A 17,305-nucleotide genomic window follows, 5' to 3' on the forward strand; every position below is an offset into this window, starting at 1 on the left:
GCAAAAAAAATATGTAACTTACAAAAAAAATGTTTAGTACTAGGTGAACTTAAATGAATTATCCCAAATACATAATAGTTGGTGAAATTGTGATCATAAACTTAAATTTGAATGCTTCTTCAATGAAACCGAAAGTGCGGCGACGTTTGTGGTACATTAACCTCCTTATCAGCTGTGCCAGCGATAACCTGCTAACTCCAATAACTACAAAGTAAGCGGAAAGTAGAGCAGAGAGTCCAGCTCTCACAGCCTCCACTGCCAGCCGAAAATCGAGGCAATTATTCAGAGAAGAATCTTTCGAGAAGACTGCTGTTTAAATATTTGCACGCCGAAATGATCAATTAATGGAATTCGAACGAAAGAGTCAGGCAATTAAAGCGCACCACTTCCATAAGGAAGATCATCGCAACTGGAGAGCTTTGAATAGTCCAACTCCCGGCCGCAAGTGCTCCAACCAGATCCGACTGCCCACTCACAGTTTCAGATACAATACACAATCACAACATACAGATACAGATACTGAGCGCTGAGTACAGAGTTTCACTCAACGAGCGAAGATCGTTGGGCTTCGCATTCATTCCTCGAGAGTCAGTTGAGCATTGGACGTCCTCGTTAACGGTTGCCTGCGTCTTCTGAGCGACGAAGTAAGTGGTGCTGGTGGAGCTACTGCATCTGGTGGAACCGAATCCACATCCACATCCACTCGTGTCTCAAGTCTTCTCGGTCACCCAATATTTGTTTTTTCGTTGTTTCGACTTGTTGTTGCTGCCAGTCAGTTAAGAAAAGGCTAAGAAAAGCCCCCACCTAGATAAAAAAAAAATGAAACATAAAAAGTATCTCGCATGTGACGGAGTGTTTCCCCGTGAGGTTCTTGCCTTCGAGGTGCCGATACAATTACACGTAAAACGAGGCAACACAATCCCAGTTCAAAACGCCAGTCAGCAGAAATGCAACTTGCCAGCGAAGTGTGCACTCAAGTTTGAAAAACTGCATTTAATATTAAAATGGAATATGGAATATTAATAGTAGAGAAATATATTTTGGAAAATCGCCGAATAGTGCCATGTGTTACTCGACGAACGGTCGCAGCGGAAAATGTATCTACCATATAAATATAGCCGATAAATAAACGAAAATAACGCAGTTGCTGCGCCCTCTGTGCATCCGTGAGATACGAAACGGAGTTCGTAAAAGTATCTGAGCGGTTTTTGAGTGCTTTCCTCCGATTTCCCTCTACCTGCTGCTTTGTGCGTGTGTGTGTGAATGTGAGTGTGCGTGTGTTGTGCCGATGAACCAGTGGATAAAAACAAACCAAGCAATAAAGATACAGGCCAAAAGGTGCAAACAAAAACGCACTTCAGCCATAAGAAAACCACGACTTGGGCTATAGTCTTTATATAGAGTGTGATATCAGCTAGTTCGTAGCCCCAAATTCTTATCGCCAAAGGAACTCGTGTTCGTGTTCATAGGCGCGTATCTCGTCTCGGCTCAAGACCCAGTATATATACAATACTCCCGTTATGTGCAGCATGGGATCTGAAATCTGAATGGAGCGGATGTTCGTTCCGACCATATATAGTATGTGGTGTGTGTGTGTGTGTGCGGGGTGTATAGTTCCAGTATCAGTGTTATGTGATTGGATGGACTGAACTGAACTCTGCGCAAAGGGTTCATCTGAAAGTCGGCCGCCCTGACAACAGATTTCGTATAGTTTTCGAACCGTAAAGAGACCAACGGCTGATAAGACAGACCATTCAACAAAAGCGGGAAATAAATGGGTGCCATTGATAAACATACGACTTATGATGTGCAAACAATTAATAAAACTCAAAAAAAAACTTGGCTGTGTACTGTTCGTGTTTCGGTGTTTAAAAATAAAACGAATTGAAACCCTGATTCAGATTGTGATTTCGAGCAGACAATGCTTTTGGAATAGAACGAGCCGGCGTTTCTAGGAATTTATATTCATATTCGGACTGGGAACCATGATATCGGTATCACTGAATGAAATACCAGAATGAAATATTTCTATAAGTCCCTTCAGCTGGATGCTGTCTTGAAATCCGCATCTCACCCACGAGAACTGGTATTTTCCTGTATCCAAGGGAATCTTTGAGTCTGCTCTCATATTGCATTCGTTTTCAGAGGATGTGATATCATCTTGCCGCGAATACTGGGCAAATATTTGCTAATTAGTGCCTCTACTTAACTGAATTCATAGAAAAGACACACACTGAATCTTAAAGCTTGGATCTGCAGAATCTCAATTAATCCAACCTTGCAACTAGTGCAGTGCTCATATGTACATACTAAGAACTAAAAACCTCATTATTAATTGTGGCGGTTGCAGCTCAAAATTGAGAATGAGAATGAGTTGAGGAGTAGATGAAATCATCGCATAGAATTACTTCAAGTTCCCGAATAGCAAAGATACACATGGTGGGCAGTACAAGCACATATACTTCACTCGACTGGAGCTCATGCTCGAGCGTTTATTTATGTCTCTGCTTGTTGTTTAAAATTTTCATTTGCAGTTCTCGTTTTGTTTACCCGAAAAGCAAATGAACTCATTGCCGGCCTGGCCACTAAAGTTTATTTTTCAAGCGATTTGCTTGGCGAACTAATTAAAAATCGGCCCCGGAACATGGAACAATATGTGGCACACATGTTCTGCGATTTGGTATATCTAAACTGATTCATAATCTCGTGCATTTTCCAGCATATGAAGTCGCTCAGGCACCACCAACAGGAATAGGATTTTGTAATGAATTGACGAGCGAGACACCAAAGTACAACCTCAAAGGAACAACCCACCAGTCCAGATAGCCACACAGACTTTGGAACTTCTCCACTCGTCCTAGTGACACCCAAGCCCACCTGTAGCCCAACGAGCCACCCAAAACCGAACCCACCATGAAGCGCAGCCGGTGGAGCCACAGTGGCTCCTCCACGGCTCGTCTCCTGCTGATCGGAGTCCTGTTCGCCAGCTGTTCCACCGCCATCCTGGGCGCCCAGCGTCCGCCCATCAACTCCGCCGGAGGTCACGAACTGCGCGGAACCACCTTCATGCCGGCCCTGGAGTGCTACGATCCATACGGCAGACCGCAGGTAAGGGACTGGCACTCGGAGCCACTGTTTACCCTCATTGTTTGTCCACAAACCAATTGAGAAGAATTGAGAATTAGTAGTCGGGCACTCAGCTTTTGGGTTGGGTCAATTCGAGTGAGAGATGCCAACTAATTGAGTAATTAAGCGACAGTTTCGTAGGAAGGAAAGAAATCGGGGGAAGTTCTGGGAATCTATCAATTACAGTAGTCAAAACAGAATAATTTTAATGAATAGTATGACTTTATTTAGTAAACTTTCAACTGTGTGAGTAATTATATATTTTATTATTATTATTATTGCTTATTTACTCCCTAGAAATGTCTGCCAGAATTTATCAATGCTGCCTATCAACTGCAAATTGAGTCAACTAATACCTGTGGTGAACAGAACGACAACCACTTCTGCATACAAACCATGAACCAAAATCACAAAAACTGCGAATTTTGCAAGTAAGTAAAAAAACAAACAAAAAACCTATATCAATAATTAATGAAAAATATTTGTGTATAGGTACAATGATCATAATCCATCCTTCTTGACGGATTTGCATGATCCGCAAAGTCCAACCTGGTGGCAATCGGAGACCATGTTCGAGGGCATTCAGCACCCGAACTATGTGAATCTGACTTTGCACCTTGGTAAGCATAATAGATGATGAGTTTAAAAACAATATTTTTTTAATATGTGTACATCTTCTGAAACCCAGGAAAATCCTATGACATCACCTACGTGCGCATTCTCTTCCGCTCACCACGACCCGAATCCTTTACGATTTACAAGAGGACCTCGGAGAGTGGACCCTGGATTCCGTACCAGTTCTACAGTGCCACCTGTCGCGACACCTACTCCCTGCCAGATTCGCGAGCCATTCGCAAGGGTGAGGGCGAGGCCCATGCTCTGTGTACCAGCGAGTACAGTGATATCTCGCCGTTGAGGGACGGTGAGATTGCCTTCTCCACGCTGGAGGGTCGTCCCAGTGGCATCAATTTCGAGCGCAGCGGAGAGCTGCAGGAGTGGGTTACGGCCACGGATATCCGTATCACGCTGGACCGACTGAACACCTTCGGTGACGAACTCTTCGGTGATTCCCAGGTGCTCAAGTCATACTTCTATGCCATCAGTGACATTGCCGTGGGTGCGCGTTGCAAGTGCAATGGACATGCCAGCAAGTGTGTCCCGAGCACGGGAATGCATGGCGAGAGGACTCTGGTCTGCGAGTGCCGGCACAACACCGATGGACCCGATTGCGATCGCTGTCTGCCGCTCTACAACGACCTCAAGTGGAAGAGATCCACCTCAACGGAGGTCAACGAGTGCAAAGGTGGGTGCACTCAACATAATACTAGAGTAAAGTTATAGTTCCTGTTATAGTTCGATTGCTGACCTAGCAAAAATACTCTTTCATAACAAGGAACTACATTTGTCAAACTAGTTTTACCCAACTGCACTTTCAGCGAGGTGGGGGAGAGGGTCTTTCTGGTTTTCAATTAGCTGGACACTGCATCCAGTCTAGACCTTCTTTATAAGGACAGACCACTTTGCCGTTAGAGGCGGTTTTGTTTAAGAGAAACGAAGACAGTCCATCCATCAGTCATGTTTGTGCCTAGCTTGCTAGCGGTCATCTTTTTGGTGCTGCCTTTTGTCCAAGGCTGGTCGCATGATTACAGTTTGGAGACCAATCTTATAGGGCCAGAAGTACCAAATTGGTACCAGATCAACTGTATAAATAGTTATAGACGAGATAAAGAAAATACACTAAATTATATTGTAATTCTTAGCTTGCAACTGCAATGGACTGGCGGACAAGTGCTTCTTCGACGCGAATCTGTTCAACCGAACGGGTCATGGAGGTCACTGCCTGGATTGCCGAGAGAATCGCGATGGACCCAACTGCGAACGCTGCAAGGAGAACTTCTATATGCGCGACGATGGCTACTGCGTCAACTGCGCCTGCGATCCCGTGGGCTCCAGATCGCTGCAGTGCAACAGCCACGGCAAGTGCCAGTGCAAGCCGGGTGTGACCGGCGACAAGTGCGATCGCTGCGACAACAACTACTACCAATTCGGACCCCATGGATGCCAGCAGTGCGGCTGCGACACTGGGGGATCCCATCAGAATACGCCCGCCTGCGATACGGAGACTGGAATCTGCTTCTGCAAGGAGAATGTGGAGGGCAGACGCTGCAATGAGTGAGTTCATCAGCCATAGAGAATCCCAGCTCACTATCTCGACTAAACTTTTAATTTCTTTCATAGATGCAAACCGGGCTTTTTCAATCTGGACAAGACCAATCGATTTGGTTGCACACCCTGCTTCTGCTATGGCCACACCTCCGAGTGCATGACTGCCCCAGGATACTCCATTGTTTCGGTCACCTCGAATTTCAACAAATTCAAGGAACGCTGGACGGCTGCCGATTTGAACCAACGCGAGGTGGACATCAAGTACAACCAGTACAGCCGGAGCATTGGAACCACCGCCCAGGGCAATGAGCATGTATACTTCCAGGCACCGGATCGCTTCCTCGGCGATCAGCGTGCCTCTTACAACAGGGATCTGAAATTCAAGCTCCAGCTCGTTGGTCAGGTGGCCAATACCGGAGTCAGTGACGTGATCTTGGAGGGTGCTGGAAGCCGTATCTCGCTGCCCATCTTCGCCCAGGGCAATGGCATACCCGACCAGGGTGTCAAGGAGTACACCTTCCGACTGCACGAACATCATGACTACCAGTGGCAACCAAGCCAGTCGGCTCGAGGATTCCTTTCGATTCTGTCCAATCTGACGGCCATTAAGATCAGGGCCACGTACTCGGTGCAGGGTGAGGCCATCCTGGACGATGTCGAGCTGCAGACGGCACATCGTGGAGCCGCCGGCCACCCGGCCACCTGGATCGAGCAGTGTACCTGTCCGGAGGGTTACCTGGGTCAGTTCTGTGAGTCCTGTGCTCCAGGCTATCGCCACAGTCCCGCTCGCGGCGGTCCCTTCATGCCCTGCATCCCCTGCGATTGCCATGGTCATGCGGACATCTGTGACTCGGAGACGGGCAGGTGCATCTGTCAGCACAACACCCACGGCGATAACTGCGATCAGTGTGCCAAGGGATTCTACGGAAATGCCCTGGGCGGAACTCCCAACGACTGCAAGCGTTGCCCCTGTCCCAATGATGGTGCCTGCCTGCAGATCAACGAAGATACGGTCATCTGTACGGAGTGCCCGAAAGGTTACTTCGGTTCCCGTTGCGAGCAGTGTAGCGATGGCTTCTTTGGAGATCCCACTGGTCTCCTGGGTGAGGTGCAGACCTGCAAGAGCTGTGACTGCAATGGCAACGTGGATCCCAATGCCGTGGGCAATTGCAACCGGACTACGGGCGAGTGCTTAAAGTGCATTCACAATACAGCCGGAGAGCACTGCGATCAGTGCTTGTCCGGACACTTTGGTGATCCTCTGGCATTGCCGCATGGACGCTGTGATCGCTGCAGTTGCTACGAGGCTGGAACCGAGCAGGATGAACAGAGTATCACGCGATGTGACCAAGTCACTGGTCAGTGCCAGTGCAAGCCGAATGTGATTGGAAGGGATTGCGGAGAGTGCCAGCCGGGCTACTTCAACATCCGATCGGGCAATGGCTGCGAGAACTGCCTGTGCGATCCGGTGGGCAGCTACAACTCCACCTGCGATCGCTACTCTGGCCAGTGTCACTGCCGACCAGGTGTGATGGGTCAGCGGTGCGATCAGTGCGAGAACTATTTCTACGGATTCTCCAGCGAGGGCTGCAAGCCCTGCGAATGCGACGAGAGCGGCTCCAAGGGATTCCAGTGCGACCAGAATGGCCAGTGTCCTTGCAATGATAACGTGGAAGGACGTCGTTGCGATCGCTGCAAGGAGAACAAATACGACAGGCATCGGGGTTGCATCGATTGCCCCGATTGCTATAACCTCGTGCAAGATGCCGCCGATTTGCATCGTGCCAAGTTGTTTAATCTCAGTCAAACGCTGGACGAGATTGCTCGCACGCCGGTGACCAATGACGATGAGTTCGAGGCCAAGTTGAAGGCGGTGCAAGAGAAGGTGGCTGTCTTGGCCCAGGATGCCCGCGATAATTCCGGTGATGGTGGTCAGACATACGCAGAGGTCATCGATGATCTTCACAAGCACCTGGACAGCGTAAGGGAGCATCTGGTGAGCGCGGATAAGTTCCAGGATGATGCCAATGCGGAGATCGATAGGGCGCGCCAGAACTATACCATTCTGGACCAGATCACCGAGAACGCCAAGAAGGAACTGCAGCAGGCCCTTGACCTCCTGAATGACGAAGGTGCCCAGGCTTTGGCGCGGGCCAAGGAGAAGTCTGTGGAATTTGGACAGCAATCGGAACAGATCTCGGACATCTCGCGGGAGGCTCGTGCCCTGGCCGACAAACTGGAGTCGGAGGCCCAGTTCGATTTGAAGAACGCCAAGGATGCCAAGGATGCGGTGGAGAAGGCCCATCAGCTGGCCAAGAGTGCTGTCGACTTGCAACTAAAGATCGGCACCGAGCTGCGTTCGGAGGTTGGTTTGGAGCTGAGTCATGTGAAGCAATCCCTGGGCACCGTGGTGCAGACCTCCAAGGAGGCTCTTCGCAAAGCCAACGAGGTCTACGATACAGCATTGACCCTGCTCAATGATGTGAATCGTCAGACTCAACCGGAAATCGATATCAGTCAGTTGAAGAAGGATGCAGTGGCCGCCAATGAACGAGCGGATGAGCTACTCAAGCAGATTACTGAATTGTCCAACAGCAACGGCGAGCTCTTTGCGGATTTCGAAACGGAACAGGAACTGACGGAGGCGCTGCTAAAGAGGTGGGTGCACCACGCCTAATCCTTATTAATTCTTCGCTAACTTGTTATATAATTTCAGAGCTGAACAGCAGCAACTGGAGGACATCGAGCTGCTAGAGCGAGCCAAGGCTGCCCTCGACAAGGCTACCAAGGCAGTGGAACAGGGTGACAATACCCTAAAGGAGGCCAACAATACCTACGAGAAGTTGGCCGGCTTCCAGTCGGATGTCCAGCGCACTTCGGAGAGTGCGGAGAAAGCCCTGCAGACGGTGCCCAACATCGAGAAGGAGATCCAGAATGCGGAGAGCCTGATCAGCCAGGCGGAGGAGGCTCTCGATGGAGCCAATAAGAATGCCAACGAGGCCAAGAAGAATGCCCAGGAGGCGCAGCTGAAGTATGCCGAACAGGCTTCCAAGGTAAGTCATTTAGGCACGCCCTATTATCCTTATTAAATTCGTGCAATTTCTTGACAGGATGCTGAGCTGATCCGCCGCAAGGCCAATGAGACCAAGGTGGCTGCCCGCAATCTGCGCGAAGAGGCCGACCAACTGAATCACCGCGTGAAACTCACCGAAATGGACATCTTCAAGCTGGAGGAGAGCTCGACCAAGGACGACAATCTGGTGGACGACGCCAAGCGAAAGGTGGGTCAGGCCAAGGCCGATACCCAGGAGGCCCAGAAGCAGATCGAGAAGGCCAATGCCGACCTGACGGCCATCAAGGATGAGCTGGAGAACCTGAAGGACATCAACACGGGCGATTTGGATAAATTGGGTAAGAAACAAAAACCTCTCTAATCTGAATTTATTTATGAGTAATCTTCTTAATCCCGCAGAGAATCGTTTGGCCACTGTGGAGGGTGAGATCAATCGCGTCAACCTGACGGGACGCATCGAAAAGTACCGGGAACAGCGCACTATTCAGAAGAATCTGATCGACAAGTACGATGCCGAGCTGAGGGAACTCAAGGATGAAGTCCAGAATATTGGACTTATTTCCAAGGCTCTGCCCGATAGCTGCTTCAGTCGCAATCGCCTGGAACCCTAGAGCTCTACGAACAATCCCACTTCCCATAACAACTACTTCAATTTTAACTAAGAACGAAGATCAGAGACGAGACGAACAAATCAGATTTATGATAGAACGTAGACGTTGAATGAAATTATGTAATTTTAGTGCCTTAGCCGAAATATTCTGTTTAGTGACCCAGCCCAAGGATCCAAGGATCCACAAAGGAGACCAACTGAGCAACGTTAAGCTTTAACGCATCATCGTTCGCCTACTGTATGCCATATACTATAATGATACAACGGATACAAGGGGATGGATGATGACTACATCGAGAATCAACTGCCAACTGTGCTTCACCAGTTTCAAGCCAGCCACGGACTGTATTATATGTTAAAAAAAAATGAGACACTAAACGAAACACACAAGACCTTGTACTCCCACAATCCGACAATCCAATCGCATATCTATATCTCTCCCGTAGCTCCACCTGAAGTCTATTCTAAACACTTATATATTAACATATTTGTCATCTACGTTTAATGTGCCAATACAATTACCATGTATCTTTGTGTATAAGTCGCTTAAAGAGTTTCCTTTCAAAATATAACTTTTCCAACGTTGTTGTAAGTTTGTAAAAATCCACCATTAAACTGGAACTGGGAAAATATAAGGATGCCCGGCGAACATACTTTTTGAAGTCGAAGTTAGCATAATATACATTATATTGCACTATTTCATTCACTAAGATTTGATTCTCCATTATCCATTTTGATCAAAACAGAACTTTATAAAATATGTAAATTTAGTGTATACATGTAAAAAGTAAAGTAAATAAACCGATAGTACGATATACTTTTCGATTACATACAAAATATCGACGACCAATAACCGATAGCAATGATGATGCTATCGTTCTTTTTGCATATCTAATGCACGTGTTGTTTCAATTTGTTTGTAAACAAAAGTGTTCTTAAATGAATTTTTAGCTGCAGCACGGCAAATTAGCTACAAAACATGTCACGAATTATAGTCAAACAGCTTCCCAAGCATGTAAGTATGTAGTCTTGTAAAAAGAAGCATCTATTTAAACTGAAATTATAGATTACCGAGGACAAACTGCGTCAGATTTTTGGTGCACAGGGCACGATTACGGATCTGCAACTAAAATACACGCCCGATGGAAAATTCCGGCAATTCTGCTTCGTGGGTTACAGCACCGAGGAGGAGGCCCAGTCGGCTATCCGGCACTTTGACAACACATGCATTCAGACCAGCCGGGTGCGCGTCGAATCCTGTGCTGCTTTGGGAAGCGAAGATAAGCCACAATCTTGGAGCAAGTACGCCAAGGACAGCAAGAAGAACCTAGACAAATTGAAGGAGAAGGAAAGGGAGGCGGCGGACAAGGCCAAGGAGTCTGAGAAAAAGAAGAAGAAAGAGAAAGTTGACAAGGTGGACCAAATTTTGAGCAGACACAAGGACGATCCGGAATTCCAAGAGTTTCTAGAGGCGCATGACAAGTCGCGAACCCTGTGGGGAAACGATTTGGGAATAAATAAAAACAAGGACGACGATGAAGAGGATGAAGAAGAGCAGAAAGAATCTCGAGTTGGCAGAGATGACAGTGGAGTAGATGCAGATGCAGGAGATGAGGATGGCTCAGACGATGAGGCAAATGAGGAAGAAGACACCGATAAATTAGCCGAAAAGCCCATCAGCGATCTGGAGTATATGAAGTCCCTGATGGCAACCACATCCGGCGAAGCTACCGCAAAGAAACCCAAAGCCAAGGCGGATAAATCAAATTTGGAGCTGTTCACCATCAAAATACACAATGTACCATACAACACCAAACGGCAGGAGGTGCTAAAGTTTTTCAAGCCCCTGAAACCGTACTCCGTTCGACTTCCCAGCAAAGTTCACGGCTTCTGCTACGTAGGTTTCAAAACTGAGAAAGACATGGCCAAGGGAATGCTTAAAAACAAAAGTTTCATCAAGGGCAAGCAAGTATTCTTCTCCGACTTTACCGAGAAGAACAAGGTGACCAAAGCGAGCAAGAGTGGACAACCATTGGCACCAGCCGCCGTCGATGCGGGCAATGCGAAGTGGAAGCATCAGCAGGACAGTTTATCCAAAGAAGATGACATCTCCGAGTCCGGGAGGATATTCTTCCGTAATCTAGCCTACACTACTACCGAAGAGGATCTCCGCAAGCTTTTCGAGCAGTTCGGTCCCGTGGTGGAGGTAAACCTGCCCCTCGACAAGCTCACACGGAAAATCAAAGGCTTTGGCACAGTTACGTACATGATGCCGGAGCACGCATTAAAGGCTTTCAATACCCTCGATGGCACTGATTTCCATGGCCGTCTATTGCACCTTCTGCCCAGCAAGGACATCGAAAAGAATCCGAAAGAGGATTTGGATGAAAACGATGCCAGTCTGTCATTCAAAGAGAAGAAGGCCTTGAAACTCAAGAAGAACGCCCAAAAACCAATTGGCTGGAACACATTGTTTCTGGGTGCCAATGCTGTTGCAGAAATTCTCGCCAAGCAATTTAAGACCTCAAAGGAACGCATCCTGGACACCAGCGATGGTGGCAGTAGTGCCGCCGTGCGCTTGGCTTTGGGAGAAACCCAAGTCGTCATCGAGATGAAGCGCTTCCTGGAGGAAGAAGGCGTTCGCCTTGATGCTTTTGATGAGCCCGCAAAGAAACGTTCCAACACTGTTATACTGGCCAAGAATCTGCCAGCGGCCACAGAAATTTCAGAGATTACCCCCATCTTTAGTCGATTTGGCCCAATTGGCAGGATTGTGCTTCCTCCCAGTGGCGTTACGGCACTTATTGAGTACTGTGATCCTTTGGAAGCGAGGCAAGCTTTCAAAAAGTTGGCCTACAGCAAATTCAAGAATGCCCCACTCTATTTGGAGTGGGCTCCCGAGCAAGTCTTTTCCAAGACGCTTAGTGGAGAGCCAGTGATTCCTAAATCGGAACCGAAACCAAAGGAGGAGGCAAAGCCGGAGGAGAAACCGATTGTAAATGATGTGAAAGCTGAGGAGGAGGATTCTAGGGCAGAGGATGCCGATGATGAACCCGAACCGAATACAACACTATTTCTACGGAACCTCAACTTTAAGACCGTACAAAAAACCGTGGAGAAACACTTCCGCCATTTGGGTAGCATTCACACTGTTGAAATTGCTAAACGAAGGGATCCCGAGAATCCCCGCGAATTCAAGTCCCTAGGCTACGGCTTCATTCAGTTCAAGAAGTCGTCAGTGGCAGAGCATGCTCTCAAGAACTTGCAGCTCACCCACATAGATGGTAATCCCGTCGAACTGAAGCGCAGCGATCGGGTGCTCAAGTAAGCCGCGGAACATAAAAGGATACTTTTAGTTTGCTAACGTTATAATCTCTTCCAGGACCCAAGATAATGATGGTGCACAACGTCGACTGGCCTCACAGAAGAAGCAAACGGGAACCAAAATCCTGGTGCGAAATATTCCCTTCCAGGCACAATACCGCGAGGTTCGCGACATATTCAAGTACGTATGAGTCATACCTGTTAGGAAAAATTCTAATTCTATTGCTTCCGTGCTTTCAGGGCTTTTGGCGAACTGCGATCCTTACGTATTCCTAAAAAGGCGACCACGGGTGAGGATGCGCATCGTGGTTTCGGTTTCGTTGACTACATGTCCAAGGCGGAGGCCAAACGCGCTTTCGATGCCCTAAGCGCCAGTACACATCTTTACGGTCGTCGTTTGGTACTTGAGTGGAGCGCCAATGACGACAATCAGGACGTGGAGGAGCTTCGCAAGCGGACGGCGGCCAAATTCGATGGCAGTCAAGCGGCCACTGCGGCCAAACGCAGTAGAAAATCCTTCTTCGATGTGGAGGGCAGTGTGCAGCCAAATCAAGATGACGACGAAGAGGAGGAGCAATAGTCCTCAGACGTAGCTTGAAAGTGTAGAACGATCACGATATAATAAATAGAAATTGTTATTTTTATGAACAAAACTGTACGACTCTGTTTTAATAACTGCAATAACTATGCTATGCAACCTATTTGTTGTTCATGTTGCGCAGGAGCAGAAAGAAGTTTGCACTCAACCGAAAAACCTAAAAGTGGAATCTTAATATGCTATGAAATAAGAGACAATTTTAATGTAATACCTGCACTAGGAATTTGTGGGAGAGACTTGTAAACCCACCAACGCTTAAAACAAAAGTTCGACGTGAAAAAAGAAGCATCATTTTGATCATGAACTTGAATTCCCTAGACTCATTATACCAACTACAGTTGTACCAATCATGAAACAGCAGTTCACTCTAAAAATACAATAATTACTTACGTAAACATTAAAATTATACAATATAATATACCTGGCTCTCCACCTTCTGTGCACTCACGTTGTACAGAGTGATCTCCAGAGCTATGGTCACAAAGTAGACCATAATCATGCCCATCCACACCCATCCAACTTCCTAAAGAAACAATTTTTAAGTTAATTGATGTATACACTATAAAGTTTATCAATCAACTTGCCAAAACTGTGCTAATCTTATAGAGCAGCATGCAGATCAAAATACTGCTCACGGAGCACTGAACCAGAATGATGTACTTGAAGAGGTTTTCAATTTGATTGTGATGGCTAAATGAAAAGTGGTTAGAAGAGTTAGTTTTAAACAGTCTATCCTATTACCTGGATATGCGAGCAAAAAGCCTCACGCAACATTGAAGATATTTGACTCTTTGGTCCTTGGGCACCAGGATATCCGAGGTGGAATTTTGGACCAGAAATCTTAGGACTTTTATCAGACCAGACTCATATCTGGTAAGGACCACGAAAAGGCTGTTAAAACCAAAAACGGCTAATGGAAAAAGTGGTTCAATTATTATTTAAGTAAATAACTTCGAAGACTCACCAAAGAAGCACCAAAGAGGTCCAGATTGAAGTAAAAAGAAGCGAATCACATAGGAGGGAAATTCATATTTTCCCAATTGCAAATACGGCACAATTGCCGGGTAAGCTGTAATATAAATTAATAAAATCAGAACGTTCAAATAGTAGCTAAAGCAGTAATTTAGTCACTTACTTAAGGTCATTTCACATGTATCCTTATCCTTGATATAGCAATCGAAGATATATTGAAAATATGGTCGAACACAATAGTATAGAACCGGCATGCAAACGATCTTGAAGAAGAACATCACCTGACGATCGATGATCATCCAATTGTTAAGCAAAATCAAACTAACTGAGCTCAGCAGTTCCTTTTTTCTCGGCAATTCTGTTTTTGAAATGTTCGAAACATATTAAAGAACAGATATCATTGATTCTACTGTCTTACCCAAATTAAAAAGACCCAGTGACTTTAATACCTCACCAGTCTCTGTAGAAAACACTAGTTGGGAACACGATTCCACTTTGCTTTGAAAGTGAAACATCTTGACCACACCAACGCTTAATTGAAAGGTAAGTAAAACAGCCTAATATAAAATACATTGGATTAGAAGTACACAGATTAAGTATAAGCCACAGTAAACCAAACCTCAACGTATGTCTCGAAGGAGATCAAATAGTTCTCCATAATGAAGGCGACCAGACTGTAGATGATGCTTAAGTTAACAATCAATACCGCAATGCGAGTTCTGGATAAGAAAACGATCCTAATTTACCAAAAAAATATAGTTATAGAGTAGGATAAACCGTACAATCGACAGTATTTGGAGCTGCGCTTCCTCGGTGCAATATTAACTCCCAGGGCATAGGCACTGTACTCCACCCACAGAAGGCCCAGTTTTGGCAGCTTGTCGATCCGCTCCAGCTCGTGATCCAGTTGGTCCTGCATTCCGTATTGATGAATCCTGTACTGTTTGAAGAGAACTCGTATCATACGCTTTTTATGCATTTGCAATGGCTTTCGGGTCTCAATTAGGCTTCCCAAATTATATGGTTCCTTCCAAATAATTTGCTATACGTTGTGGTTATTGTGCAACTCGATAGGAGACACAAATAATTATACAAATTGGATGGGCGTTACTCAAAAGCATTAAAAATTTAGAACTCATCGAAGGTCCTTGGCTACAAAGGCCTCAAAAAGGCTAATAATGAAATTAAAGTCGGACACTATTGGTATTAGTGTTAGCAATATCGAGTAAGCGGAAACATCCCCTTGACTTTTAATACATCTTTAAAATTAAAGTAATCCCTGAGCGCGAGACTGATTTACTTTTCTAAATTTGTGTTTTGACAAAAATACATATATATATTTATTATAAGGCACTTTAATAAAAGCTCAAACAATACGGTTTTCTGGTTAACGTTGCAACAATATGCTAAAGGGATGATAATATTTCATCAACCTCTGTAATGTCGTTGAATTTACTCAAAAATTGTTTAAAAAAATATGTTTCCTGCTTGTGTGCCGCCTAGAATCTTGCATTTATTTTTGAAAATTGTGTCCGTTACTTTAAATTATACATTCGACTCGAATAAGTACATTGTTTTCTACTTATGATGTAAATTTACATGGATTGTCTTGCATTCGTTGTCTACTGCGAGTTGCAGGTGTTTTGCCGTTATCCCCACACAGCCACACTGCGAAATAAGGTAAACAATTTTATTCGCAACTCAGAAATCGGGCGATAATATCAGTTTGGACTTGTCTGGAGTACTTGGCGGGCAGTGATAAGTCACATTAGCGAAGGCCCGCCCCTAAGGGCTAAAATGGAGGAACGCAAGCTGATCCGTCCGGTGAAATCAACAAATCCACTGGTCTACCTGGACATTTCCATTGGCAAGGAGGATGGTGAGTGGAATCTGACCGAGATTGAGGCCATTGCCATGCCAACCAACTAGTTGAATCTGCTACTCACACGTACATATATATTGTCACAGCGGGTCGCATGATAATTGAACTGCGCAAGGATGTTGTGCCGAAGACAGCGGAAAATTTCCGTGCCCTGTGCACGGGCGAATGTGGTATCGGTACTCTGGGCAAACCGCTCCACTACAAGGGCACAAAGTTCCACAAGATCAAGCGAGTCTTCGTCGTCCAGAGCGGGGATGTGGTCAAGAACGATGGAAGCAGCGGCGAGAGCATCTACGGACCAGTTTTCGATGACGAGAACTTTGAACTCTCAGTAAGTTCCATTTTACAAAAAAGAGGTCACGGATATCTCTAGATTCTTAATCCCAATAGAACCACCTATAAATGCATAAAACTATTTTCTTTAATAGTTAAACACTTGTTATAAGATCTAAATCTTTTGACATTAAGCTGGAACCATGCATGCATATCTCTTATAACCAAATCATATAACCTATAATCTCCCACAGCACAGCGAAGAGGGCGTGGTCAGCATGGCCAACTACGGGAAGCCGAACTCCAACAACTCGCAGTTTTTCATTTCGGCCGCGGGCTGTGAGAATCTGAATGGAACAAACGTAGTCGTAGGTCGTGTTTTACGTGGCTTGGGTATCGTAGCTGAAATGGAACAAAACTGCAATGACGAAGGCGATCCGACGGCGTCGATCGTGATACGGGACTGCGGAGAGATAGCTCACAACGAGGACTGGGGCATCGAGTGCAACGACGAGACAGCGGACAAGTTGCCTGCCTATCCCCAAGACTGGCCGCGCAAGCTCGACAAGTTCACAGTGAGTTATGGTTATATATTCCGTCATAACTTTAGCACTGACCCAATATCACTGCTTATTGTGCAACAGGGTGATGGGGCGGTTGAGCTTCTCACGGGCATTCGCCAATCGGGCAATCACTTCTATCAGCTTGGCCGCTATCACGAAGCGCGGGCAAAATATCGCAAGGCGAATCGCTACTATCATTACCTGAGCAGACAGTTCGGCTGGCAGCAACTGAATCCCCTCAAAAAACACCTTGTCGATGAAGATCTGCTCAAGGTCGACGGCTTCTCCGTGGTAAACAACATTAATGCAGCCGCTGTGGACCTAAAAATTGGCAACTATACGAGCGCTAGAGAAGTTTGCAATGAAGCCATTCGCCGAGATCCGAAATGTAGCAAGGCTTTCTATCGACGCGCCCAGGCGCAACGCGGATTGCGCAACTACGAGGAGGCCATTAACGATTTGAAAACGGCTCACAATCTCCTGCCGGAGAATAAACAGATCCTAAATGAACTGAACAGCACCAAGCAGCTCCTGGCCCAGTACAACCGACAACAACGAAATGCCCTTAAAAATCTATTTGCCTAGCTGGCAGCCAGTCACCATTTTCATGGCTTCTTAAATGTAAATACTTATTAATAAATAAATGTTGGATTTACCAAGTCAGTGGTTTACCACAAGAAGGTAATGCGTTAGTTTTCGTTTAAATGGAAAGGATAGG

General features: G+C 46.1%; 4 protein-coding genes across 5 annotated transcripts; 3 read left to right on the plus strand and 1 right to left on the minus strand.

Annotated features, from left to right (window-relative positions):
- The first annotated feature begins 537 nt into the window (after positions 1-537).
- LOC6737457 (laminin subunit gamma-1) lies at positions 538-9,560 on the plus strand. The gene is made up of 10 exons (XM_016171221.3): positions 538-644; positions 2,720-3,108; positions 3,424-3,557; positions 3,619-3,746; positions 3,815-4,429; positions 4,887-5,298; positions 5,365-7,950; positions 8,009-8,345; positions 8,403-8,703; positions 8,765-9,560. The coding sequence occupies exons 2-10, from the start codon at positions 2,914-2,916 to the stop codon at positions 8,974-8,976; spliced, it is 4,920 nt and encodes a 1,639-aa protein (XP_016031226.1). The 5' UTR covers positions 538-644; positions 2,720-2,913; the 3' UTR covers positions 8,977-9,560.
- A 255-nt stretch (positions 9,561-9,815) lies between these two features.
- LOC6737458 (probable RNA-binding protein 19) lies at positions 9,816-12,955 on the plus strand. The gene is made up of 4 exons (XM_016171222.2): positions 9,816-9,990; positions 10,042-12,299; positions 12,358-12,480; positions 12,540-12,955. The coding sequence occupies exons 1-4, from the start codon at positions 9,955-9,957 to the stop codon at positions 12,877-12,879; spliced, it is 2,757 nt and encodes a 918-aa protein (XP_016031227.1). The 5' UTR covers positions 9,816-9,954; the 3' UTR covers positions 12,880-12,955.
- On the minus strand, positions 12,935-14,867 carry LOC6737459 (odorant receptor 67b). Its single transcript, XM_002084259.4, has 10 exons — positions 14,652-14,867; positions 14,489-14,588; positions 14,288-14,426; positions 14,033-14,227; positions 13,862-13,966; positions 13,639-13,807; positions 13,482-13,587; positions 13,319-13,420; positions 13,109-13,264; positions 12,935-13,054 (listed from the first exon to the last, which is right to left on the minus strand). Exons 1-10 carry the CDS (start codon positions 14,846-14,848, stop codon positions 12,998-13,000), a joined length of 1,326 nt encoding a protein of 441 aa, XP_002084295.2. The 5' UTR covers positions 14,849-14,867; the 3' UTR covers positions 12,935-12,997.
- Positions 14,278-17,272, plus strand: LOC6737460 (peptidyl-prolyl cis-trans isomerase D). 2 transcript variants are annotated; one of them, XM_016171224.3, is made up of 5 exons: positions 14,278-14,412; positions 15,508-15,748; positions 15,838-16,082; positions 16,279-16,599; positions 16,669-17,272. In XM_016171224.3, exons 2-5 carry the CDS (start codon positions 15,667-15,669, stop codon positions 17,170-17,172), a joined length of 1,152 nt encoding a protein of 383 aa, XP_016031229.1. In that variant the 5' UTR covers positions 14,278-14,412; positions 15,508-15,666; the 3' UTR covers positions 17,173-17,272. The 2 variants fall into 2 exon arrangements, with proteins under 2 accessions (XP_016031229.1, XP_044778924.1); XM_044922989.1 differs by having other exon boundaries at positions 14,279-14,412; positions 15,575-15,748.
- Positions 17,273-17,305: the final 33 nt, after the last annotated feature.

This window comes from Drosophila simulans, chromosome 3L (genome assembly GCF_016746395.2).
Source record: "Drosophila simulans strain w501 chromosome 3L, Prin_Dsim_3.1, whole genome shotgun sequence".
NCBI classification, from domain to species: Eukaryota; Metazoa; Arthropoda; class Insecta; order Diptera; family Drosophilidae; genus Drosophila; species Drosophila simulans.

Bases quoted from the DNA above. Each gene is read 5' to 3' on its own strand.
- LOC6737457 (XM_016171221.3), top strand. From the start codon at position 2,914: ATGAAGCGCAGCCGGTGGAGCCACAGTGGCTCCTCCACGGCTCGTCTC. The intron at 7,951-8,008 runs GTGGGTGCACCA...ATATAATTTCAG, and splicing joins ACGGAGGCGCTGCTAAAGAG to AGCTGAACAGCAGCAACTGG. The intron at 8,346-8,402 runs GTAAGTCATTTA...ATTTCTTGACAG, and splicing joins ATGCCGAACAGGCTTCCAAG to GATGCTGAGCTGATCCGCCG.
- LOC6737458 (XM_016171222.2), top strand. From the start codon at position 9,955: ATGTCACGAATTATAGTCAAACAGCTTCCCAAGCAT. The intron at 9,991-10,041 runs GTAAGTATGTAG...CTGAAATTATAG, and splicing joins TCAAACAGCTTCCCAAGCAT to ATTACCGAGGACAAACTGCG. The intron at 12,481-12,539 runs GTACGTATGAGT...CCGTGCTTTCAG, and splicing joins GAGGTTCGCGACATATTCAA to GGCTTTTGGCGAACTGCGAT.
- LOC6737459 (XM_002084259.4), bottom strand. From the start codon at position 14,848: ATGCATAAAAAGCGTATGATACGAGTTCTCTTCAAACAGTACAGGATT. The intron at 14,228-14,287 runs GTAAGACAGTAG...TTTCAAAAACAG, and splicing joins ACTGGGTCTTTTTAATTTGG to AATTGCCGAGAAAAAAGGAA. The intron at 13,421-13,481 runs GCAAGTTGATTG...TTGTTTCTTTAG, and splicing joins ATAAGATTAGCACAGTTTTG to GAAGTTGGATGGGTGTGGAT.
- LOC6737460 (XM_016171224.3), top strand. From the start codon at position 15,667: ATGGAGGAACGCAAGCTGATCCGTCCGGTGAAATCAACAAATCCACTG. The intron at 16,083-16,278 runs GTAAGTTCCATT...AATCTCCCACAG, and splicing joins ACGAGAACTTTGAACTCTCA to CACAGCGAAGAGGGCGTGGT. The intron at 16,600-16,668 runs GTGAGTTATGGT...ATTGTGCAACAG, and splicing joins GCAAGCTCGACAAGTTCACA to GGTGATGGGGCGGTTGAGCT.